General features: G+C 45.1%; 2 protein-coding genes across 3 annotated transcripts in view; one reads left to right on the forward strand and one right to left on the reverse strand.

Annotated features, from left to right (window-relative positions):
* ANKRD13A (ankyrin repeat domain 13A) overlaps window positions 1-18,103 on the forward strand; it is a 29,744-nt gene extending 11,641 nt beyond the window's left edge. Inside the window, exons 3-15 of one of the 2 annotated variants that reach the window (XM_006204773.3) lie at window positions 299-423; window positions 2,593-2,638; window positions 3,768-3,911; window positions 4,582-4,771; window positions 8,545-8,611; window positions 9,901-9,982; window positions 10,856-10,917; window positions 11,510-11,640; window positions 12,157-12,314; window positions 12,996-13,109; window positions 14,140-14,300; window positions 15,390-15,457; window positions 16,108-18,103. In XM_006204773.3, coding sequence (XP_006204835.1) covers window positions 299-423; window positions 2,593-2,638; window positions 3,768-3,911; window positions 4,582-4,771; window positions 8,545-8,611; window positions 9,901-9,982; window positions 10,856-10,917; window positions 11,510-11,640; window positions 12,157-12,314; window positions 12,996-13,109; window positions 14,140-14,300; window positions 15,390-15,457; window positions 16,108-16,303 — 1,544 coding nt within the window. In that variant the 3' untranslated portion in view covers window positions 16,304-18,103. The remainder of the gene's footprint in view (window positions 1-298; window positions 424-2,592; window positions 2,639-3,767; window positions 3,912-4,581; window positions 4,772-8,544; window positions 8,612-9,900; window positions 9,983-10,855; window positions 10,918-11,509; window positions 11,641-12,156; window positions 12,315-12,995; window positions 13,110-14,139; window positions 14,301-15,389; window positions 15,458-16,107) is intronic. The other variant, XM_072953235.1, reaches the window with a different exon arrangement.
* A 2,412-nt stretch (window positions 18,104-20,515) lies between these two features.
* C32H12orf76 (chromosome 32 C12orf76 homolog) lies at window positions 20,516-25,705 on the reverse strand. Its single transcript, XM_015239666.3, has 2 exons — window positions 25,524-25,705; window positions 20,516-21,798 (listed from the first exon to the last, which is right to left on the reverse strand). The coding sequence occupies exons 1-2, from the start codon at window positions 25,693-25,695 to the stop codon at window positions 21,713-21,715; spliced, it is 258 nt and encodes an 85-aa protein (XP_015095152.3). The 5' UTR covers window positions 25,696-25,705; the 3' UTR covers window positions 20,516-21,712.
* Between the last annotated feature and the right edge of the window lie 477 nt (window positions 25,706-26,182).

Here is a 26,182-nt window from a genome sequence, read left to right on the forward strand (position 1 = left end):
TCTGAAGACACCGTTGGGATTTCAAAGCCAGTGCTAAGAAAGAGGGGAAAGGGAAGGAAGGGTTGATCAAGAGGCTGAGTGCTCTGTTTTCTTTTCTTCTCACTCAGTTATGAGCAATAAATAATTATGAGAAATAAATAGTCATGGTCGTAAAGATAAGATGGGACTACAGCCTCTGTCCCGCTTTGAAGAAAATGCTGGCCTTTGGTCCATATAGATGACTTTTCAAACTGGCTTTGGAGTTTGTCAGAAAGTATGAGAATACTGGGTGATCAAATTTCACCTATTTGCCTTCCAGTTTTACACGAGGCTGTGAGCACGGGTGATCCCGAGATGGTGTACACGGTTCTTCAACACCGAGACTACCACAACACATCCATGGCCCTTGAGGGAGTTCCCGAGCTGCTCCGAAAAATTCTCGAGGTATCCATAAAAATTGACAATGCCATAATTTGAGTTAGATGCTGACACAGCAGCCGGAGACAAAGTTTGACATCTGTGTGTGCCTTCCTAAAGAGTTTCATGAATGGTGAACGTGACATCGCATACTGAAGAGCGTTGTTCCTGGCTTTTCCATCTTGTTCAAATGTATGAGGTCTTTCACGAATGCTATTTCTAGTTCACTAGGCTTACCCTTTTAAGTGCTATTTTAAAATTATAACAAGACAAATGGACATCGAACAATTAATTTGTCTAGGTACCTGTTTTCTTAAAAGTAGCATCCTGAGCTCAAGTCATCTTGGGGAAATTGTAATGAACATGGTTACTGTACAGGGATTTTTAGGGCTTGTTGAGGCTCAGAAGTCTATGTGCAGTTCTCCTGGACACCCCTGTCACGTCTAGCCATTAGTATTTTGTGGCTTCTAATCCATCACCTTAATTTACATAAAGCTAGTGGCTTTGGGGCAGTCTGTCTTATAAATTAATGTGTGTGGGCTCTGTGACACTTAGAGAATGTTCCTAAACATTTTTACTTCTAGACCCATGGATTGTTTTGGATGATGGTTACCATTCTTCAGATAGCCTTTGTCACCAGAAATAACTATCTTATTGGTCAACCATGTGCAATATTCCTGGGGCAGCAGGAGACAAAGTACCCACAGTTCAATTTTCATGTTGTTTAGTTGAAGCAGTGAAGTGAGCCCCCCTAAATATTTCCAGACATATTTGCTAGGTAAATCAGCTTTACAACTTCAGTCAAAATAAATTTCTTGAGAAAAATTAACAGTTTTGTTGAGAAAAGGAATAACTTTGCTGTAAAACAATCACTGCTTGTTATCTGAGCACACTTTTTAAAAAGAATTTCTAAGACACTTACACTAAATCCTGCCTAAGACACTCATTTTCCATGTTCCACACAGAAATCTCCCATGAAATATGAAATAGTTGTATCCATTGTTTTTATTTATTTTTTAAATTGAAGTACAGTCAATTATAACGTGTCAGTCTCTGGTGTACAGCACAGTGTCTCAGTCATGCATATACATACATATGTTCATGCATCGTTTTTAAAATAGGTGTGTGTTTGCACAAAGGCCACATAGATTCATTGTTTTCTCTAACTCACTGCAGGAAGAAGTAAAAACATCATTTGTCCATTTGACAAAGCAGAAAATGACTATTTAACGTGGAGTCACCCACATTTAAAAAATTCAGTGTAAAGGATTTTCTTTTTTCACCTGTATTGATCCGTAGCAATGGACTGCATTGAATTGTATTCTCTCCTGGAGGCTATAGACAGCCCACAAATACCCTGTGCCTACAGGCACCAGAGGCCGTGGCTGATGGTCTGTCAACAGCGTCTCCTTTTTATATACATCCATTTCTTATCCACTGCCCCTTGGAGTATCCTCGCCTATCATTGGAATCTGTTTTTTTTGGAACAGAAAAAACACCTGGAATTTCTAGCGTTTCTCTTCTTGGATGGTAACTGTTGGATTTCTTAAGTAGCTCTCCAATAATCTTCTATAGGAATTCATGGTGGGTCAGAAAATCATCCTAAGTAGGTAGGGCTGATGTGGTGGTGTGACGCCTCACAGGGACAAATTCTAAGAGTTTAAGAGGAGAGTTGGGGCAAATCTGTTAACTGGAGGGAAAACTCAGCTTCCGGGGGAAGTGGTGCCTCGCACCCTCTTGGTTTCACGGAGCGGTCCAGTAAACACGAAGCACTTCCCAGCACACAGAGCCTTTTACAGTCATGTTCCCTGTACAGCAGATGGAGTCCACATTCTTCTCTCTCCGCCTAGACTAGCCTGTTACCCACATCAAGTGATGGTGTTTGAGCCCATTCTTCTGGCTCATTTGCTGCTACTATTAGGAACCCAATTGAGCCCCTAAATTAGATTTGACTTTTATCTCCCTCCAACCTTGTTGCTTGCAGTTAACTTTATTAACTGTCTAGACATATTTTATATGGAGATAAAATAACAGCCTGAACATAAAATAAGCATTTCGTTTGATGGGTTTGCAATTTATGTTTCTTCTTATTTTCCGTTTGATCCCCTTCCCCCTTTAAAAAATCCTCTTAACCCTTACCATGCCTGTGGTTAGTTAATGGTGCCCAGGGTAATTTATTAAATCTTTGTCCTTCAGGCTCCGGATTTCTATGTGCAGATGAAATGGGAATTCACCAGCTGGGGTGAGTGGCTGTGGGCTTGAAAATTATTTAGCTTGAATATAGGCTTATTTTTCCTTTGTAAAAGTTATATATATATATATTTTTTTTTTAAATCTAGGAAATGCATAGATAAGAATAAGGAAAAACAGTCACCCATAGTCCCGCTTAAGCATAACTGCTATTAATGTTTTAGGTGCGTTCCAATCTTCTCCCACATGCATAGGACTTTTCCTCCCAGGCATTCGTAAATGTAATATATAGACAATTTTGTCTCCTCCTTTGTCGTTTGTAGCTGACATTTATCCATATAATTAGTTTTTAAAAATGTCCCTTTAAATGGCTGAAATCTTAGTAAACAGATTTATCGTAACTCAGTTACTCATTTCCTTATGATGGTCAACTTGAGTCTCTCAAACTTGTCTTTCTAAGGAAGAAGATAAGATGAATATTGGAATAGCTTGTTTTTTTACAAAATGGATGTATTTCTCCAGAATCTTATGTAAGGCACATTGACTGACAGTGATTTTCCAAGCTGTTCTGTCTCTTGTAGATGAGTGAATGACAGCTTCTAACTCCCAGATTTTCAGCCAGTTTCATTTCTAGACTTCCCTTTCAGGCAAGAAATCATATGTGCAATGAAACATGTAAATGAAGTAAAAAGTGTTTAAAAGAAGAGAACTTCAGATTCTTTTGCGGAACTGAGTTCTTTTTAATGCAGATAATCACTCTGATTTCAGGTTTTGTTCAAAAGCAGCACATTTCAGACATGTGATGTCTTGAGTGGTGGGTAAGGCAGGGGGGTGGGCCGCAGCCAGGTGGTGAGAGTGGCATGTGGCTGAGGAGAGCCAGATGGATGCCCTGTTGCCCTGGGGGCCGGCAGTACGAGGTCCCTTGTTTCAGGACTGAGAATACTCTTGGGAAATCCATTTAGTGTTGTCTCTGGATGAGACACACAGGTCTGCACTTTTATAAACAGCTACAGAACAGAAGGCCGTTTTTATTTTTTAAGAATGACTTCTCATCAGTGTTCTGTGTGACGGTCACCATCTTGCCACTCCTGTCCTTCTGAGAAAGTCAGAATCCTGGCTTCCTGGGCCTGGCTGTCCTGCTGGGCCCTCGGGTTTTTCTCAATAGTACTCCTCTTCTCCAGTGCCCTTGGTTTCCAGAATATGCCCGAATGATGTCTGTCGCATTTGGAAAAGTGGTGCCAAACTGCGCGTGGATATCACATTGCTGGGATTTGAGAACATGAGCTGGATAAGAGGGAGGCGGAGTTTTATATTTAAGGGAGAAGGTGAGTGTTTTTCTTGCAGTAATCACTGCTCTTGCTCAGTCCAGAGCGATTCTTAACCATTGAAATGTGTTCCCACTGATGTGCCTTATCTGAGCCTGTCTGGGGTGTGTTCTGTCGTGGTGGTGGTTATTCCTGTTAAATATTCAGCTCTCAGCTCCTACATCTTCTTCCTTGTCTAGGTAGTTCTCTTGCACATATCATGTACCACCCAACACTGTTACCCTCTTGACATATATCTGTCTTACATTCCTGAACCTTTGAGCACAAGGCTGGCTCTGTCTTACATCTCTTCCTCTTCCCTCCATAACCAAGCGCGACCTGCCTGGTGGAGGGGAGAAACGGCATGGCTGACCCAGTGTCGTGCACAAGTAATTTACATTAATTATGTAGTCATATATGTAAAGAAGTACACAGATGAAATGTGTTGCTAACACAGAATGCAAATTATTTTAAAAGTCTGCGTCTCTGGGGCAGGTGGCCCAGAGCTTCCTCTGATTATGGAAAGTTGGCCAGATCATTCCTGGGCAAGTAGGCAGTCGCTAGTCAGTGGTCTTCAGGTTTCATCAGATGGTGCCTGCAGAGGGGACGGGAAAGATGGCGCATCTGCCATATGAGGTTGCTTCTGCCTTCTCCTTGCCTTGTGCTTAGCTGTTCTCATTTCTATTAACAGACAACTGGGCGGAGTTGATGGAAGTCAACCACGATGACAAAGTGGTCACTACTGAACACTTTGACCTTTCCCAGGAAATGGAGCGCCTCACTCTGGACTTGATGAAGCCGAAAAGCAGGGAGGTTGAGAGGCGGCTCACAAGCCCAGTCATTAACACCAGCCTTGACACTAAAAACATTGCTTTTGAAAGGTATGGATTTAGATTCTGCATTTTAATGTCTAATCCTTTTACTGCCATCTTTAGTGGCATGTATATATTAACTGGAAATTATGAGTGGATTGGGATTTTTCTGATATGGCATAATAAACACCAGTGGGTTTTAAAGTTGATCTCTGCTCTAACTGAACAAACCATAGCTGACATCCTCCACAGCATATCATTTTTATAGCACATTGTTAAGTCTTGAAGAAACGTCTTCATATTCTTTTATGGGCCCTTTCTAATGGATTTGACTTGAATTTTATTTTTGTGTCTGGCAATCCACAAAACTCCCTAGTCTCGAACCATGGAGCTTTGAGCTTCCGAGGCAGAATCGACCCAGTACTGAAAGCGGTTATACTGATATTAGGCAGTGAGATTCACGCTTATCATACAGTTAAACGCGGTTCTCCCCCTTGTCTACCCCCTGCTTCCACACGAGGCCTGATAGTTTAGAGCAAGAGTCTGGAGGGGTTTCAGTTTTATTCCAGACTACCTGAGGAAACTCCTGGAGAGGTCTGTGCCTCCGGTAACCCAGATGAGGACACCGTCTCTGGGCATCTGCCTCTGGGCCGCGCCGAGGCGGGGAGGACCTTTGTGAGGGATGTGGAGGCTGTCACCGTGTTAGCCTGAGTGTTTCTACCATAGACACACTGAACCAAGGCAGTCTGGAGGAGCCCTGAGTGGCTAGGATGTCACACCCAGCTCTCTGTAGAGCAGAGCAGTGTAACGTGAGCTAACATGGACAGCGTCCTCCCGGATTTAGGCTTGCTTTTCTCTTATTCAATATACTAAATCTTCTCTTTTTCTTTTCTTCATTGTTTCCAGTATACAATTTATAAAATAAAACTGAGTTTTCTGTTCAGTCAGATGTAAGACCTAAGTGCCCCTTTCCCCTAATTGAGATCAGGCCGTGGAATTAGGGTGCCTGTTGATAGCAGACGAGAAACACCAGGTTTGCTGCAGCTTTGCTGGTAGCACCCCCCAGGCAGGGTCAGTCCCTTAGTGCCCGCCTCCTCACACCGGCCTCTCCCGGTGACAGCTGCTGTCTTCCAGGGGCAGCAGGATTAGGGACGGATGGTGGCTTTACCTGGAAGGGTCCTGGGAAGACATCTCTAGACTCCCACACACCAGGAGGGCCCGTTGGCTTAGTGTTCTGTTCGTAAAGCTGGAAGGTGGGGCAGGCTGCCCTCCTGGCTGCGGGCAGCAGCAGAGACCAGAGTTGGAGGCACCTGGCCCCATCGGCAGGGCTGCTAGTGTGGCTTTGAGCAGCTGGCTCCATCTCTCCAGGTTTCTGTTTCCTCAGCTGAAAAAAAAAATGAATGAATCTCAAGATGAAGTCTCAGATGTCATGAGAAGAGCCACTGTCCTCTCTAGTTCAGCAGCAGACTTATAGCATCGTCGTTTGCTCTGAAGTGTCAATTACACAGGGTGTGATGGTTACTGGCTGTTACCCAGTGGAGGATAGATGGGCAATGACAGCCCCTCCGTCTGTACTGAGACCAGGTCGCATTTTGTATTCCTGTGGTCACAAGGTTTTCAGATGGTTCAGGCTAACCCTCCTTTTGCAACCAATAGTGGGTTGCTGAGAGAGAATTTCTAGAAGACACCTGTTTTTAGTGGTGTTCAGAATTAAACATGTGCTCAGGGAGCTTCTCATGCCTCGGACAAGAAGGCCACTCTTGAGGGTGAGGTCTGCTGATAGAAAAAGTGTGCTTGCCTGCTTCTTATGGCGGGGTAAGCGAGCATTTGTATGATTAAATGATTAAATCTGGAAGGTGTGGCTGTCTTATATTACAATAGTCATTTTCATCCATTTCTTTCTTCTAATCTGTAACTTGGAACTTAGTGCTTACAAAATAATACTCTTCCTGCATGAACTTTTGGCCTGCAGATATATACCTTCTGGTTGCAGTCTGGATTTTCTTTCCTCTCAAAGATCCTGCTCTGTCTACCTTAAAACACTCCCTGCCACCTGCAGAGCCTTTCTCCACATTGTTTAGCAGCCTCCGGGTACCAGCACCTGCACAGTGGCCTTTGGTGTGGTGGTCTCAGTGGACACAGGCAGAGGGGAAGATGGCAAAAGAGGATGCTGGGTTTTCTCCTGTCATTTTCGGATGCCTCTGCATGTACGGTTAATTGAGGCACCAAGGAGTTGTCTCTTGGTTTTAAAATGGGATGTAGACATTGAGTTTAGTAGCTAAACTGTCATACAGTGGATGTGGGAGAGGAAGTGGAGCAGCCAGGATGGCGGAGAGAGCAGGTGGAGGTGAGTGAGGAGTGCGGCGGTTCCCAGGGAGAAGGTGCGGCTCTGATTTTTCCACATCCGTGAAGGATGAAGTGGAGCAGACCTCGTCATCCTTGGGTCCCTCAGAAGACTGTGCACCAGAGAACCATGATTTCCCTTGCCAAGATACCAAGTACCTAGTGAAAGACAGGAACTGAGGGTTGAATTCCTTCACCAAAAGGAACACCTCGATTTTCATTGATCACTGGTTTATCAGTCAGTCAGGTGTGGTCCCTCACTCCCTGCCCATGGGACTGTTCTCTTGTTTTTGGAATGTGAATTGGAGGCAGCTCGCATGTGGTGTCCTCCCTTTAGGATTCCTCTCTCCCTCCAGGGGTCACGTTGTACTGACTGTGGATAACGAATAGGAAAATGAAAGCTCTGGTCCCTCCTTTCTCTGATATACTGTAATATACACAGAAAACTGCTTAGACCTTGTCTGGACTGCTTTCGTTTACCAAATCCCATTAGGAGAAGAAAAGCGAGCTTGCAGATAACCGCATTCCTGCCACCATTCCTGGAGCTTCCCGAGTGGGGTCCTGCTTCACTCCGGGGTCGGAGCAGGAGGCAGTGGCCCAGCACGGCCAAGTGCAGCAGTCACAGTGGAGCTAGGATGTGATGTCCTAGACAAGGGGGCAGTCTGGGCAGGGCTGCCCCATGAGTGGGAGCATTTTCCAGGGTGAGCTGCTTTGAAAAAGAATCAGAGCTTCTCGGCCGCTTTTGGTTCCTAAATTTTCCAGGAGTATACTGAGTTGAGTAACTGGGTTTTCAGGCACTGTACCAGTGCTGCAGCTGCTGCTGAAATGCTGGGCTACTTTAAAAGCAGGTCCACAGGGCTAGACTCAACAGCCGGGCTGAAAAACTGCTTTTGACATTCTTTCCCCCTGCTGCACCGAACCTGATAAAATGCATGACTCCCAAGCCATTTTGCAGACACTCATGGCTTCTGCAAGCAGCTCTCCACAGTGATGAGTCCCTGCCCCACCTGTTTTCTCCTGAGGAGCAGGATGGCTGTGGCCTCATTGTTCTAAGAATTCCTCGATTGAAATACGGCTACTTATGGAGTTAGAGCCACTGACATCCGTGTCCACAGTTAGGATGACCCAGATAAATGCTCTGGCCCAGATACCGCCTAGTGGCCAGCCCTTGAACACTGGTCCTCTTCACTTACTTTAGGACAGCTGTCCAATAAATGTCACCACCTTTGTCGCCCATGTCGGCAGTTTTTGTAAAGAAGCCAAGAATGGAGGCTTTCTATGCCAGGGGTGAGGCAAACTGATTAATAACTGTGGGGAGGTGGGTGGGGGGGTGCTTGAGCCATCTGTCATTAATAACATCCTTTTGTGGACAACAGGGCCATAATTTCCAAGTGTCCTTCGCTAAATTAAGCTGGGGGAAGAAAACTATAAAGGCTGCAGGGATAAATCTGAATGGCATATTGTACATGTAGAAATTTGTGGTGTTCACTTTTTATCAGAACTAAATCCGGATTCTGGGGCTGGAGGACAGATAAAGCAGAAGTTGTTAATGGTTACGAAGCAAAGGTAAAAGGAAACTCTTAAAATAAGATTTAATATAGCTATTTAGCTTCTATGCAAATGAGGAGTCTGTTCCGATTTTGTCATGCGTCTGTGCCATGAGGTGCTCTGGGGAATAAGTTCTGTCTAGTGTGTCTCTTACTTGGATTATACCCTTCTTTGACTTTCAGAAAATGGGATAGCATGTCCTGAGGAGATCTCTAGTTATGCCAAAGAGAAAAACAGTGCTGTAGAGAAATGAGTACAGCTACCAGTTGTCCTGGTAGGGTTGGCAATTCCTTTCATTCTTAAAAAAAAAAAAAGAAAGAGAGAGAGAGAATTAGATTTAAAATGCTTGTTCATCTTTTTGGATAACCTGAGTGGGTTAAAAAAAAATTAAGTAGCTTTTATGAGTCCCCCAATTTTTTTTAGTCAGCCTAATTGTAACCAGTAGGCTTACAGCCCACTTAACATGACGTCAGTGAATTAGAAAATAGTTGTCATAGTGGAGATGACAGTTGATCGAGTCATCTGGCGCTGTGTCAGCTGGAAAGCTGTGTCCTGACTTTTCGTGAGCCCTGCAGTACAGCGGGGACTGATGGCTCGCAGGGATGGGGCCAGGAGCTGCAGGTCCTCTGGTGACCTCCGAGTCAGCAGAGGAGCCTTACGTCATGCTCAGCAGGATGCATTTGGAAATAGTCCTTCCAGTGCGTTTCCTGAATCTTTGTACGTTGGGATTTGATTTTCCAACCCTCCATATTCCTCAGTCAACCCTGAAAACAGAGCATTGACCCTGGCAGTTGAAATAATTTTTGGTCAATATATGGAATACCTTTTAAATAGTGGCTTGCTGGTTTTCTCTAAATCCTACCGGGTAGGGAACCTTGTGTTCCTTCTTCCCCTCCTGCCCAGCAGATGGCTGTCTAAGTCAGTCTTACAAGAAAGAGGACCACAGAGCAGTCCAGGTACTCAATGCAGGTCTGGGTACTTTGGTTAAGTAGGAAGCCAGCCAGCCAATCACAGGACATTCTCTGAGAGGGTTTAGCAACAAGAAGGGCAAGTAGGAAGGTGCAGCCTGTCGCTGTTAACTCCTTGGGAGTCATTTAAAATGTTAGATGCAAAGTAACTGCTGATGCATTTCTCAGTTGGTAGCTGTGTATTTTCTCTGAAGGGTCCTAATAAATGTTAACCATTTCTCATTTTTATTTTGCTGGATTTTTCTTTTTTTTTGGCTTCAGCATTCTTGCTCTTGCTATGCTTACTTTCTGAGTTTTGATTCCCTGTGTCACGGTTCCCTTTTGCACACATCTCTCAAGGTTTACACAGTGAACAATGTGAGTGTGATCACCAAAATACGGACAGAACATCTAACCGAAGAGGAAAAAAAGAGATATAAAGGTAATCTCTCTTCTCCTCCCTGCTTTAGCCTAGAGGGAGCCTTTGTGGCTCTTGTTAAATTTGGGGGTTAATGTGATTAGGTCATGCTAATTCTAATTCCCTTTTTATAAAATTTTCCTTAGTCTGACTCATTGTTGGAGGTACTCCCCTATAGCTGACTTCAGCTGTAATGAAAGCCATTCACAAAGGCTTATTTATGTGTTACGAAGAATAATTGTTGGATTCGGCTGAAAAAGCAGTTAAGGATATAGGAGAATGTTTATCACTGGAATGAGTGATTTATTCCAAACTATCACAGTGAAGTTTTTGGACAGAAGTTGGGTGCTGAGCCAAAACATGACCAGTATGTGGCTGCCATATCCCAGCTGGCCAGTGGCCGGTTTGGTGGCCTTTGGAGTTACCCACTGCGGAACCAGCCCTCCTTTAGAGTTAGCAGGGGGCTTAAATGAGATATTTACATAAACTGTTAGACTGGGGCCTGCAGTGTGGTCAGCACGTGGTAATGGTTAACTCCCGCCGCCACTACTGTTCCCAGTAGTCCAGTTTGACAGATGAGGAAACAGGCCTCAGACACATGGGTAGGGACCAGCCAAGGTGCCGGTGAGGTCCAGAACTGGCTCATTCTTAAATCCAAACTCTTTCTGCTACTCTGATTTAATTCTTGTAACTGTTGTTCATCTAGTTTAGAGAACCTAATAAAAAATGTCCTCTGAAGGATAAGTTAGCTGATGATTATTGAGAATGAGTCTATCGGCCTGTCCATAAGTGGGTTTCCTAACGCATGATGGAGAAGCTTTAGGCTGACAGTCTTTTTCTGTACTCATAAGTAAGGTATGATACTAGACAGACATTAAACTTTTCCCCTCTCTGCAGCGGACAGGAACCCACTGGAATCTTTGCTGGGAACTGTGGAACACCAGTTTGGTGCTCAAGGGGTAAGTTGAAGCCGTGAGTTTCCAGCACAGTGCAAAAGATGGCTTTTCTGTCTTGTGATGGTGTTTACTGCCTCCTGAGCAGGGTGCTCTACTTGAAAAAGCTTAAGAGTACTCCCCGGCTGGAATCCGAGATCTTCTTTGGGAAGAGAATTAGATGAGTGAGTCTCTGAAAATAAAGATTGTAGAGGCGGGTAGCAATTATGTAGAAATCAGGTGCTTCAGCGCCTCTCTTTTAAACTCGGACCTCTCTACAAAAATGGAATTTAAAAAAGGATTCAGGACTTTATATTTTAATAGAGCACCTTAACGAACATTTTCTTACTTGATCCTCACAATAATCACGTGAAATGCAAAGGAGAGTGGAGAAGTGATTTGAAATGGAGAAATCCATTAGACTTGGCTGTGTAGTTTGGTACCACCTTTGTAGATTTTCTTGTTCTGTGTGGTCACATAATCAAAAAAAACAAAGTTAATGACGAGAACCTCCCACTCTGTAGCTGGTTAGCATGTCCACCTCAGAGCCTGGGTGCCCTAGGCCTCACTTGTCTGCCTTACTCGGCATTTCTGACTCCCCTGAGTTCTGGCTCGGCAGGATCTCACCACAGAACGTGCCACCGCCAACAACCCCACAGCGATCACACCCGACGAGTACTTCAACGAGGAGTTTGACCTGAAAGACAGGGACATCGGAAGGCCGAAAGAGCTGACCATCAGGACACAAAAGTAAGAGAGATGCTGCGGCCGTGTTTCACCTTCTGGATTCTTGTTTGTTTCAGAAGTTGTGCTTTTTATGGTGTCCTGTTCGGTCCTTATTCTGACCCCTTCCTTTAAAAATAATTTCAAATTACTTTACCTGATGGCAGCTAACAGTAGATTGCCCATCTTAATATGAGTCCTTCTCCAAATAGAATATAGATCAGATACAAGAATTCTTTATTTCTTTACACTGCTGACAAGCTTCAGCTGATCAGATGAAACGGTTTCCGCCAGCTGTCAGCTTGTCCAGCTTGCTCTCAGTTAAGGCTTTGTCATGCAGGTTTTTGCCCCGACTGCCAGATTTCAGGGTGATGCAAGTTCTTTATGATTCTAGTCCCTTCACAACTCTGACTGAGAGGGTGTCAGATAACTGGGAAGAACGTGGAGCAAGGAAGCTGGTGTTGTCGGGCCTGCTGCATCCAAGTACCTGAGTTTCCCTGTCTTGTGGGGATGGCCTCAGCCTTCTCTCATCACACCCGGCAGGTTTAAAGCGACACTGTGGATGTGTGAGGACTTCCCTCTGTCGCTTGTGGAGCAGGTCATTCCCATCATCGACCTGATGGCCCGAACTAGCGCTCATTTCGCCAGACTGAGAGATTTCATCAAGCTGGAATTCCCACCTGGATTTCCTGTCAAAATAGGTACCATTAAATACACCACTGGAGCACCTGTAGGTGCTGCCCGTTTCTGTGGGTGACAGAGTGCACTTCAGGGGATCGGAGCACTTGAGGCGGCAGTAGCGCACAGCAGACTTACGGAGGAGGGCAGAGTTACCCTGTGGTTTCATCTGGTTCAAGGACGAGTCATGATTCTTAGTTCGTTTTGCACATCGAAATTAGGAGATTGCCCAACCATCAGTTCTGTTTACAGATGGTGCTGACAGATAAAAAAAAAAAGGCAGAAAATGCGACACATTCATTGTTTTAATGTCAGACCTTCCTTAAGTGAAACTTCAGATTAGGCGGTTATTTGAGGAAGACGACATCAAGCTCCTTCTATATATAAGTATGTTTTAGGGCTCGACTTAGTAGGTAAAATACTATATACGATGCACGTTACTTGTGAGGAATTCACACTGAGTATAGTTGTCTAGTTCTGACACTTGAATCCTGGCCTGATCACTTTCTGTGATGGAGGAGAAGTGGCTTAACCTGTGAATCTCATTCCTCCCATCTGTGTATTGGGAAGGGTTGTTATGATGATTAAATGAAATCATATCTGTAAAAAGCACCTGGCATGGTGCCAGCGTTGTAAGCGCTCAGCAAATGACGGCTAGTCTTCTTCTCAGTAAAGTTTATTTATAAAAGCTTTTATTTTGTTAGAAATTCCCTTGTTTCATGTCTTAAATGCACGGATTACATTTGGAAACGTTAATGGCTGCAGTACTGCTGAAGAAACTGTGTCTCAAAATGCAGAAGGGACCGAGCCTGATTCAGGTAAAAAAAAAAAAAAGATTTTGTGATTTAAAAAAAATTCATACATTTAGTCATTATACTAATTATTGTTTGAAATTATAGAATATCTTATGAAGTGGATCTCTGTCTTGAATGAAAGAAAATTTTAGATTTAGTTTAGATTAAGTGAAAAAGACAACACAGAATATGTATGACCCCACTTGAATTAAAAAGACAGCATACTCTTAAAAACCTTTACTGAGGTGTAACACATATGTAATAAAATGCTCCCATTTGGGACAGTTCAGTGCATTTTAACAAATGTATACATCCATGTAACCACCACCACAGGCAAGATATAGAACATTTCCAGCCGTCCCTGTCCCCCTCACCCCAATTTCCTCGGGCTCCTTTGCCATCAGTCCAACTCAGATTTTGGATGCTATTGTAAATGGACTTATCTCTTAGATTTTTTTTCCAGTTACTCATTGCTAGTATATCGAAATGTAATTGAACTTCTTTCGGTTTCTTTTATCGTGGTAAAATAGTGTTCTGTGTCTTAGGCTAGCTGAAGGATATACAGGCATTTATTTTATTATTATCATTTTTTATTCTAAGTTGACAGCTATCTTATATACTATTTTACATGTTTACTATATTTCATAATAAAAAAGGAAAAAATGAAGACACATTGGTGTGATTGTGTATATAGACACATACACACCCCCCCCCCACGTTCCTCAAAGGACACAGAAGTACACACTGGTTACCACGGGAATCTAGAAATAGGAGAAGCGAGAGAGAGCTTCACTTTTCATCCTACAGGCTTCTGTAATTTTTTTAAGACTATGCATTACTAAAAACATATTCAAGGCAAAAAGGAAAAAGCAGTATTCTGGTACTTTTCTTGGTCAAGATTATTTTTTCTCAAAATCTATCTCACATAGTAGCCAATGTTGATTTTAATCATTTTAATCTTCTCATTTTTTTTTACTTTAAAAAACTTTTATAAAAAGTTGAGGACAGTTCTTTCACTCGCTCAGGCACTGGCCCGTCACCTTTTGTGTTGCAGCTTCCCCCCTCGCAAACTTTGAGGTCGATCAATCTGTGTTTGAAATCCCCGAATCTTACCACGTTCAAGACAACGGCAGAAATGTGCACTTGCAGGACGAAGACTACGAGATAATGCAGTTTGCCATCCAGCAGAGTTTACTGGAGTCCAGCAGAAGCCAGGTGCTTTTATCAGAAAGTGCGGCCGTGCCTGGAAGGTTTTACCCTCCAGTCTGGCCTCAGCCTTTGGCTAACCTGACAGCCCTACTCTAGATGACAAGTTTGGCATATTTGTGCTATTTACGTGGATTATTTTCTAGTTTATGCACCTGGTCTTTTACAAAAGCGTATTATATGAGACCATCTGCGTAGCCCCAGTCACCATCATTCACAGGATGTCGCCCAACAGACTTGTCTTTTCCTCACGTTCACCCGTGTAGCTAATAATTGTGTATCTTTTGGAGTGAGCGATGTAATTTCCCAGTCCTGAAACAGGAAATTCTTGCGAGTTTACACCATCATGTTTCCCCCAGGACATTATCTGTCAGTAGTCTCATAGGAAGGTATGTGGATTTTAATCCCGACTTCTCCTCAAGGAAGACCGCTCATTGCATAGTGTATGAGGAAGAGGGTGGTTGATTCACTGTTAAAAAATTCTTTTTACTCGAATGTTTCATTCTGCTGTAAGGGGCATAATCACGAAATCTCCCCTCCACTTCCTGTGGACGCATTCTTAGAGCCGTTCAGTTTTCTCAGTCTGCTGGGCCAAGGGCCAGACCCCAGGGCTGGCACATACCCCTTGAGAGGCGACTCTCCCCAGACACCACTGTCAGGTTGGCATACTTTTCCTTCCCCTGTTGTAAGTGAGCTTACTTTTGCCCCCAGTGGCTGCGTAAACCTTGCTTTTTGTAAATTTTGAAAAGAGGAGTAGCCGAAGTCAAAGACAGCAAATAATGAATTACGTTCCAGTCTTGCTCTGAAAGAATTGCCTGCTTTGTTCATATAAACTTCGCCTAAGGTTCAGTTGTTTTTAATAGACTGACTTGATATCAAGTATGAGAAGGTGGGAGCTGTTAATCAGGGCAGCGTACTGTATGCTGGGTGACAACTGGGTATCATTTTGGAGCTAATCCCGGTCCCTGTAAGTTCTTACTGTCAGTAATGGACACGTAAACATTTGCAGTTTTGTTCTTGCTGCTCTCATTTTGTTATCGGTACAACACTCTGTTCCTTCTAAGGGGTATTCATGTCCCTCACGTTGGTTTTTCCTAGGAACTTTCAGGACCAGCTTCTAATGGAGGGATCGGCCAGACATATGCCTATGACGCCCAGTATGAGAGGTGACTGACATGACTCTTGATTAAACCGAGGCTGGCAGCAGTGTCCCTGACAGGAGAGACTTGACCGAGTGTCTTTCTCCCGCTTCCTCCTGTGGCAGTTACTCCTCGGATTAGCTCAGAACTCTTGGTGGCTGAGCTTCCAGGAACCGGTGATAGAGTTGCTGACCAGCGTACTGGCCAGTGCTGTGGGCAGAGGGGCACCGCGTCAGTATTTTCTGACTGGCCTGCTCTTCTGTGAAGAATGTATGATCACAGAGGGTCTGGGTGCCCTAAATGCGAAGTTTATACAATTCTGAGGGTGAGGACCCTTTGGGGAAAGGCTACGAGAGGATCAGATTATCCTTTTTTAAAAGGGAGGAATAACTGGAAAGACTTATTTTTACAAAGCATTTTCCTGTGGTTGGGGCACATGAAAACTGCTTGAAGAACCTGGGCTTTGCTTTAAAACAGATCCAAGTTCAGCTCCTAGCTTCACCACACACAGTACCTCCATCCCCTTACGTGGGACCGAGGGCTCCGTGCACACGGAGTGTGTGTGTGTGTGAAGGGGACAGCGTGCACTGGGTGCGCGGATGAGAAATGTGGCTGCTGCCGCCGCCACAATCATGATGTCGGTCACCGTATCTCTTCCTCCTTTTGTTCTAACTCAGGGCCATCCAGGAGAGCCTCCTCACCAGCTCAGAAGGCCTGTGCCTGGGCGACTCCAGCGAGACCAGCCGTTTCGACAGCGACTTGCAGCTGGCCATGGAGCTCTCCGCCAGAGAGCTGGAGGAGCGCGAGCTGCGGCTGCGGGAGGAGGAGGCCGAGCTGCAGCACGTCTTACAGCTGTCTCTCACCGACAAGTAGGCCTCCGCCCGGCCGCCGCCACGCTGCGCGGAGGCGCTGTCTGCACGCGGGGCCGAGGGGCTGCGCCTCGCACGTTCGCAGCAGAAGGCAGCTGTCCCCTCCTTTACGCAGAGGTGCGGGGCGGGGGCTCCCGGGGCCACCCACGCCGCTCCCCGCTGAAGGGGCTGAGGACCGGGGCCCCACCTCCAGGCTCGAGGGGAGGAGAGCATCGTCACTTTCCATTAGCTGTACTGGCTTGCAGGTCACATTTTTACTACCAGCTTTAGATAAAAACCCAATTCCCCGACCCCCCGCAGGTTTGTAGATTAGTTTTTATCAAGGAGTGATAACCAGTTCTTGCAGAGTCAGGGTGCTTTTCTATATGAGAGCAGCAGCCTTTGTAGAGTGTGGTGTGAGAGTTTATGAGACACTTCTTTACAGTTCACCAAAGAAATGGATCATCTGTGCCGATCTGCTCTTTTATTTGTACCTTTATACAGGGTTTCTAGGACACTGTCACTCCTACTCCGTCTCCACCTCCCACCCCCAGCTAGAGCTGAAGAGGAGATACGTACAGGATCTGTTTTAGATTAGGGTTAACTATTTGCATCAAATTAAGATATACAAATGACAACGGATGTTGCCTTAGCCTTAAAAATTACTAATAGTTTCAAACCACCTCACTCCACGTATCGAGGGATCTGATTTGAATTTCTAAGGCAGTTTCTTTGGGAGCAGGATCCTCCAGGCTAAATCCAAGGCAGCTAATCCTGGCCCCGAAGGAGCAGCTAGGAGACCCCGAGGCTTCTAGAAGTGGGTAGGCTGGCCAAAGTACCCGAACAGCATAGAACCAAACCAGGGGTGTGTTCCACGCCTTCTCTAGTGAAGGGTCTCCATGCAGAAGCCCAGGAAGACCCCACCATGTGCCCCTAGGCTCACTGGAGGGAAGGAGTGGAGTTGAAATTAGAAAGGGAGCTACAAGCGGAACTCAGTGGCTCTGTATTCAAAAGGGAAAATGATGATTCCATGTTGCTTTTTAGAGTTCAACATCTTTCTGGATAAATATATTTTTTAACAGAATCTTTTTATTATTTTTAAAAGATATAAAAATGACTACTCCCATCAGTAGCAATACAAGGTTATACATTTTAACCAGATTTTCTCAGGCCTTTTTTGGATACCTTTAGTAGTTAACTATTTTGTCTAATCCTGTAAATAACCATCGCACAGCATACAGAACCCTGGGGAATACAGCTGAGGGCGCCCTCACGGCCCAGCCCGTGCACTCATTCCACAGGCTGCACCGACATCGCCTAGTAACAGCCTCCTCTGGTTTGCCTCCGTTCCCCGTCCTGTTGCACTGCTTTGGGGATGGGAAGGGAGACTACCGATCCAGTAACGTCTGTTCATCTAGTCAGCGGTGCCAGTGAAACGTTCCAGGAGCTGTGCTTTTGATTCCACATAACCACCTGCCTTTCCTGTCATGGTCTGACCAAAATTTCCTCTGCACACGAGGCCAGTACACGCAGCATCACGTGTGTTTCAGATACACAGCCTGGCATTCCGTTTACTCAGCGTTTCTCTTGAGCAAAGACACATCTTGGAGCGGCTGCAGTCAGGCCACAGCGTGTACTAAGGTGAACGGAGGTAATTTCTCTGTTTGCATTCCACTGTTCTGCTTCCCCACGTCTTTGACTTTCTCCCCAGAAAGTCAGTTAAAAAGGAACTGAGCGTTGTCACTGTCACAGCGTTTTCCATGTATGTGCTCACTCTCTTAAAATACAAATAAAGACTGCTTCCTGAGAGGGTGCTCGTACAATATTCTAGACAGCCTTCGAGTCTTTTTTCCTCTTCACGTTTTTCTAGTCACTTCCTGTTTGTGTGTTACTGGAATGCTGGAGTGCCTGCCAGCACTCTGTGTATGACAGAGGTGGCAGCTCCTCTCGGCCCTCCTGCCCAAGTCACACAGTCCACACACCCCATGCTACTCATTTTAAATGGAAAGTCAAGCCAGTGGCGTGGGCGCTGGGCTGCCCCGAGAGCCTCTGCTGCCCTCCTCCTGCAGAGGGACTGGCTCTTATGGAGTGTGGGAAGCCACGCCACCACCACATCTCCCTAATCTGAGTAAATCTGAGCTCTCTGTTGAAGCCTGAGTGCTTTGTGAGGCTGTTCTTGGAAGTTCATACCTAAATATGCTGGTATTACAACAAAAAAGGCAGTGATCAGTAAAAAGAACGTTTGGGCCCCAGAAGCGAGGCCTTGGTATTTCCAGATGTGAAGGCTCTGCTTTGCTTTTGGGGGAAAGTAAATAGCAATACTTTTGAGCGTTATGAATAAAACTGTTGATTTCCTTAGGTCAAGAGATGTAATACCTATGGGTTATTTAATGAAACTAACAGTTTATTACTTTATGTTTAGGGTTTATTAAAGCTTGCCCAATGTCAGCAGTGAACTTTAATTGAGCAACTTCTATAAGACACTGCTAGGAATTAAGTGGTCATCCCTCAGTATCTGCAGGGGAGTGTTTCCAGGATGCCCCCTGGACATTGGAAATCTGGATGCTCAAGTCCCTTCTATAAAAATGGCATGGTATTTGCATATAACCTACTATATCCTCCCTATACTTTAAATCATCTCAAGATTATGTATCATACCTGATACCATGTAAATGAAATGTAAGTAGTTATAAATACCATGTAAATGCTTATGTAAATAGCTGCAGGTGTGAGGCAGATTCAAGTTTTGCTTTATGGAACTTTCTGGAATGTTTCTTCCCCCAAGTATTTTTGATTTGTACTTGGTTGAATCTGTGGATGTGGAGCCCTGAGATACGAAGGATGACCATGTAACAAAGTTTTAAGATCCTTGCTCCCAAAACAAGCTCATCGCACCCTACATGACACGAAGTGTCAAGGTGGCTAAATCTGCTCTGAATAGTGACAGGAAAGAGAGACTTACCGTAACCACCAGCTTGGCCCCAGTTTCCTGCTGAATGCAGATGACATCAAAGAAGATGAGCTGGACGACAGCCGCTTCACCTGGCTGCATGCCGAGCACTCACTGATGGAGTTCGAAGTCCAAACCAGGCCCATGGCTAGAAATAAGGCTTGGATGTAAGATTGAGGTCCAGCTAGGAAAAACGTAATCTACTAATAACACTCCAGAGCCCCTGATCTCAAGCAGCATACTTCTTAATCTCAGGTCCCACAGTCCACTTGCATACTTCTTAATCTCAACTTTAAACGAAGTTTAGTGTTTGCTCAAGTAACTCGTTTTTATGATTGGTATAAATTAGTTGAGTGTGTTCGCATCCTGAGTACAGTTTACTTTAGGAAGTCTGAGGTTTGGCCACCGCCTCCCTGCACTCCTAAAGGTGGAGGTCAGGAGGATAATTCCACTTGGAAGTAGCAGCTGGTCAACCTCTGGTGCATGTAAGTTTTCAGTTTATGTCCCTCTCACTCCCGGGACTGATGTTTTCGTTTTTACTCATCTCTCTGAAATAAGCTTCATTCTGCAAAGATTATTGTCTTACTTCTACTTAAAATCTCATACTGAACAGATGTGAACACTGAGATGAAGATGTAGGCTGGGTTTTGGATTTGTATGTGGAGTAACTATTGCAAGACTGCTCCAGAAAACTGAACATGATCCTGTTACCTGGCTGGTGATTCCTGTGCAAACGGCAGGTCCCAAGGCCTGATAAGTTTTTACTCTTTCCTCTTAAAATTCTAAAAATGGCAATAAGTTTTTAGGCCGCATATCATCAAAACGTGGCATCCCAGATGAGGCTAGGATGTGGGCTCCTGGGACGTAACTCTGCCTGTGCTGGAGTCCCTCAGAGTTCCAGCCACTCTGCCTTCTCCCTCCAGTCACCAACCGGGCTTCTGAGCACAGGCCAGCTGTGGTGACCTCACCTTCATCTGTGTTGGTCTTCACATCATTTGATCCTCACCGTAATAAAGATAAAGTGTGGGTATCACGGTTTCACAGATGAGAAAACCAAGGCTCTGGAGAAATTAAGGCTCTTTGTAACTGGAGTTCGGACAAGAACCCTGGTCTTCTGGCCCCCGGCCCAGACTGAGATTACTCATCAATACTTTGCCTTGAGGCAGTAGTGTTATTTCACGTATTCATTTAAAATCTCACTTCACAGTGCTTCCTTAAGAGATTAAATCAGACTCAAACACACACACACTCCTGCATTTTAAAGGCCTGGAAAATAATTACTAGGCATAAAACAGCACATACAATTTTACTTTAATTTTAATTGACATTTTGCTCAAAAGCACAGAACAGTGAACATTTCAGTGGCTCAATGTTAGGGTTACAAACAAAATCCTTTAGTCAAACGGTTACAGTATCCCACATCGGTTATTTCACATTAAGTACAGGTTGTTAAAAAAAAAAAATCAGTGCTGTGCTTGAATGGAGCACAAGATAAGCATTTTAATTTAATAACAAAGTTAAACCTAGCACCTTTAAAATAAATACTGTAAGTATGAAAGTATCAGTTCCATAGGGGGAAAAAATCCAGTTTACCAATAGTGCAAACAAATAGCAGCATCTTTAAAGTTGAAATTAAATTTGTGTAAACACACACCCACTGACCACTCTGCCTCGTCCAGTGAACATGCATTTCTGTTGCGCTTCCCCGACCCAGGGCTGAAAAGAGTTCCTGCTGAGTCTCTTTCAGATTCCAGATCAGAAAAGCAACCCAACTTCTAGGCCATGGGCTAGGCAAGGAGACGGATGTGCTAGAGCAGGATGAGTTCTTTTTCAGGCAGGCCGACTGCTAACACTTGCAGCCCAACCCCAGAGCCTTCCAGCCCAAGGGTGCCTGTGCTCATAGGCCTGCCTGGTGTGACCTTGACTTCAGGGCGAGGATCTGAGTGCAGAGATTCGTGCAGCATGCGGAGTGGCGGCCTCCGCTCCCCACAGCTGACAGTCCTTTGCAAACGAAGCGTTCTAGGCCAACTCAAGATAATTTAAAACATTTGTGATTCTTAACCCATTGTGACCAAATGATAATCTTAAGTAGGGAACATCTACATGCGAAATCTTCCTCTTAATATTTTCAAACAGTAATGATTAGTCCTTCCCAGTGTGGTTTTCACATCACTCACAAAGTTATGTTTTCTTTCTCATGAGCGCTCCATCTTTACACTGAACCTTGGAGCTTCAGGTCTTCTAACAAGAAGAGCCAAATCTAAAGAGAAACACTGAGAAGCAGACTCAGCGGCCAAACGCTCGCGTTACAGTGCTAGAATATGATCATGCTAGGTGTTTTCTTCTAATTCAGCATTTACCAACTGTCCAGACCAGAGGTCGTTTCCAAGCCGGACATTTCTGATTCAACTTCTCCACTGACCCATGAGCAACACAACTTATTCTGTTCCCAAACGCTCTCGGAAGGACTTGCTTGCTGGGCTGTCACCGACGCCGAATGGGCTTGTAGACACAGAATGCCATAAGGATCACAGTCACCAGCAGGATGCTGAAAAGGGTCCCCAGCAACACTGCAAAAGGAACACAGGTTACTTCCTAACGGCAGCTTCAGGTTCTGTAAGTCATTCACTGACATGATTTACCAAATGCCACTGTGCCAGGTGTAGGGGGAACAGCCAGGACAGGCCCTCTGGGGATGCCTCCGTGAAGGTGGGGAGAGAACGTACACAAACAGCATTTCACAAAGCTTTCAGTGCCGCAAGGACAGCGATGGGGGAGGGGTGGGCACCATCAACAGGATGCGGGAAGAAGCAGGGAGGAGACACACAAGCAGAGGCTTTAATGTGTGGAGATCTGCAAGGAGAGCATCAAGGATCAGCAAATGCAAGCCCTTCAGGTCAGAACAAGCCAGAAAACCAAGGAAGAGAAAGGAGGCGTGCATGGCTGGGAGGCAGGAGTGAAGGAAGAAAGGCGGGAGGTGAAGCCAGACAGGAAGGCTGGAGCCAGTCCAGGCAGGGCCCTGTAGACCACAAGGGAAACATGGATTTTATTCTAAGTTTAAAGAGGGGGTTGTGGACAAAAAGTGGCACGATCTGATCTGGTTGGGAAAAGAGATCCCTCCACCTGCTGTGTGGAGAACCATCCCATTATAGGGGGGCAAGAATAGAAGCATGGAGCCCAGCTCTGTTTTGAAAACCATTCATAAAAACTAGAGATTCAGTAAGAATAATGAACTTCAGTCTCTCCAGGCGTCTCCGCAAGGGCCTTCTGATCAAAGAAGCAATTACACAACTTCACAGAGCTATTACATTTTTGAGAGTAAATTTCACATCTAAAACTTCTAAGGTGCTCAGACGAGAAATGGGACCTTCAGCTGGTAACTAAAGTTGACCCTTGGATACGAGACTAGATATAAGGACCTGGGATTTAAATTCACCAGCAACCTGTCAGAAGTGATGTGCAATCCCATTTGTGTGACTATCTCAGAAATCTTGGAGGCAGTTCAAAATATTACCTTAAAGAAGCAAATGTACACATATGTGTTTGTAAATGTGTGGACCCATCCCAGGTTCCAGCTGGGGCCTAAGATTTGACTATGGTTTCATCTTTTCCTGGTGAAGGAGGGGAGGAAGAATGAAGAAGGTGACAAAGACAGTGTGTCACAACTCCAAGAGGCCAGAAAGAATTTTAAAGGTCTCAAACAAAATCTACGACTTACATGAGCTAAATGTCATATCTCAAAATAGCCCTCGTTACCTACATACCTGCCCTAATTTCCAAAGTCCTGAATTCCATCAGTTTCTAAGGCTCTGACTATAGTTGAACCTAAAGTTGTCTTATTCCATTTAAACCAATCTCTTGCATTTTAGAAAGACTCTTTAAAACAAGCAAACAAACAAAAAGAACCCACCTCCCAAAGCAGGAATGCAGGGGAATTGCAGAAAAGAAATCTTCTTAAAAAATAAAAATAAAAAAGCTTAAAACCATGAGTTATTAGGTACACAGTTCCCACTGGGATAGCTATCCTTTTGGGGCTTGATAAACTCTCCACCCTCCATCTTTCTTCTTCTCCCTCACTTTGCACGTAGTGTTAGTTGCCTGAATGGCAGGCCCAGACAGAACTTGACTACTTAGGTCCTTCCTTACGCCTCACTGCCCCTCCCTGGGCCTCATTTTCTCCATCTATAACATGGAGCAAATGAAACCCATCTCACAAGAGTTGAGGCCTAACTATGAATGTCACTTAAATAGCAAATTTCAAGTAAATGTTTTGCAGTGTTTTTGAAACTTTTCTAATATTTGCATTTTTTTTAAAAGCTTAACACTGTAACATGGAATCTATTGTTTTAAATATGATCATTAAAGAATCCAAAAGTCCTAGCCTGGGAAGGGTACCAAAAGACATCTAGTCCAGTTTCCCACTGAATGTGTGCATTTTTTCTACAACATTCCTGCAGTCCCAACTCCCATTTGGAGTACTCCTGTGCATTTGTTTGTCAACCAAGAGATTGGAAAATCAGAAAAGCATATCCACATCATTATATTTTTTTTCAACTGTCAATTGTATTTTACTCAAATCTCATTTCATATCTCAAATTTTTTTCATATTTTATATGAAAAGCGCTCAACACAGTGCCGTACATATAATAAGCACATGATAAACTAAAGCCATTATCACTGCCAAGGCTCCCCGCCAAGACAGGCAGCACAGCACGATGGTGCACGATGGTCAAGAATTCAAGGTTTGGGGTCAGTGTCTGAGTTCTCATCTACATCTACAGGCTATGTACCCTTACAGAAGTTACACAATCTCTCTTTGTCTGTTTCCTCTTCTGTAAAAATGGAGATAATGATACCCACTGCATAGGACTGTCTAGGGCAGTGTTTCCCAAACAATCTGTGGGAAAAGACTGGTCTTTGTAACTTTTTGTCTGTCCCAGGCCACTTCCTACATAGCCCCACTGTGTATGACGAGTAAGCGGCTCCCTCTATCTGCAAAGCATTCCAGTTCAGGGACCTAGGACTGGTCTCTACTTGCTTGGATGTTGCAACAACGTCAAACTGTTAAATTTCTTAACAATCTCAAGTTCCCTAGATATTTCTTTGCAGGTAACAGTGTCCAAACCTCACTGCTCTGCCACCATGCTTTGAATAGAATCACAGCAGTGGTTCTCAAACAGGGAAATTTTGCCCCCAGTGGACATTTGGCAAATGTCAGGAGATATTTTGACTATCTGGACTGGGAGTGGGGTGTGCTACTGGCATCTAGTGGGTAAATGCTGGGGATGCTATTAAATATCTTACAGTGCTCAGGACAGTGTGCCTCCATTCCACCCACCCCAACAAAGAATCGCCTGGTCCAACGAATCAGCAATACCCAGGCTGAGAAACCGTGTTCTAAATCCTGCTTAGGATTAAGCCGGATAATGTATGGAAACCACTTAGCAGCGTGCTAGGTACAACAGTAAATGGTCAATACATGACAGACAATGAGTTCATGGGAAGTCAAGATAATCCAGCAATAATACTATGTGGCAGCTCTGTAGATATACAGACATACCAACGAGGTACAGCGCAAAGAAACGGCTTTGGAGGGACAAGAGGCAGAATTATTGAGTCAGCCGAGCTTTAAGCTCCGGGGCCCCTTCCGAAGCCATGAACTCCCATATGTACATATGTACGTGTGTATAAACCTGTGTATGTTGACGAGATCCTCCCAAAACATATGTTTCAAGCCCCACAAAACCAAGGATTCCAGTATTGTTCTCTGCCACTTCCCAGCTGTGTAACTCTAGGCAAGTAACTTCACCTCTCTGAGTTTAGTTATCTGTAATATAAGGCTGAAGAACTGTACCCTTCTCATTAAGTTACTGTGAGAACCACATAAAATCACATATACAAAGTGCTCGGAAAAACAAGACATATTGAAATGCTCAACAAATGTCAATTATCGTGATGACTATGACTATGACTCCCATCAGGAAAGAAGAGGAGATGGGGTATATATTATTGGCGGCTTGTCTAGCTTAGGTCCACATAGCCACAGAGGAGGGGACCCAGACTGTGACCCAGGTTTCCGGATTCCCAAGTCATTCACGCAACCAGCACATATCGAGCCTACCGTATACCGGACCTTGCGCTGAGCGGTGCAGCTCAGGCCTTCTGAGGGGGTCGCACCTGCACCTGGAGTCCTCACACGGCCCCCACCGCCCGCCCCGCGCGTGCCAGGCTCCGGCTGGGGGAAGCGGCGGAAGCGCAGGCCCGACCCGCCGCCCGCCAGCCCGCGGCCGCTCACCCAGGTTCTGCCCACGCAGCACAGCATACGGCCGGCTCCGCTCCGGCGGCTCCACAGGGCTCGGGGCCTCCGCCTGCCTCAGGAGCAGGCTGCAGAGCCCGAGGCACAGCCACCGCCACCGCCACACAGCACACGGCATCTTCCTCGGCGGCCTGTGGAGAGCTACCCACATCCGCCGGAAGCCCCGCCTCTGTCACCGCCGGCGCACCGCCTTCCTCCATACCGGGTACGCGTCGTTGCCAGGGTAACTCTCCGCCCAGGCCAGAGTTCGGCCCTCGCCAAGGTTCCTCCCAGAACCAACGTTTCCGCCGGGGCCAGTTTTCAGGGGACTCACTGTTGAGTTCCGGCAACGTCCGCCCCACCCTCTCCTTCACGGCTGCGCCGTGATGAACGTTCCTCCTTCGAGTTCCAGATGGGCCTCTTTCCCCAGAGGTTTCTTGGAGAGGAGGGAGAAAAAAGGAGATTGTCTTAGTCCATTTGGGCTGCTGTAACAAAATACCAGAGACTAGCGTAGTTTAGAAACAACAAAAATTATTGCTCACAGTTCTGGAGGCTGGAAAGTCCAAGATCACAGTACTATTATGGTTGCTTTCTGGTGAGAGCCCCCTTCCTTGTTCATGGCTGGTGCCTTCTTGCTGGTGGAAACGGTAAGGGAGCTC

Source organism: Vicugna pacos, chromosome 32, assembly GCF_048564905.1.
Source record: "Vicugna pacos chromosome 32, VicPac4, whole genome shotgun sequence".
Classification (NCBI taxonomy): Eukaryota; Metazoa; Chordata; class Mammalia; order Artiodactyla; family Camelidae; genus Vicugna; species Vicugna pacos.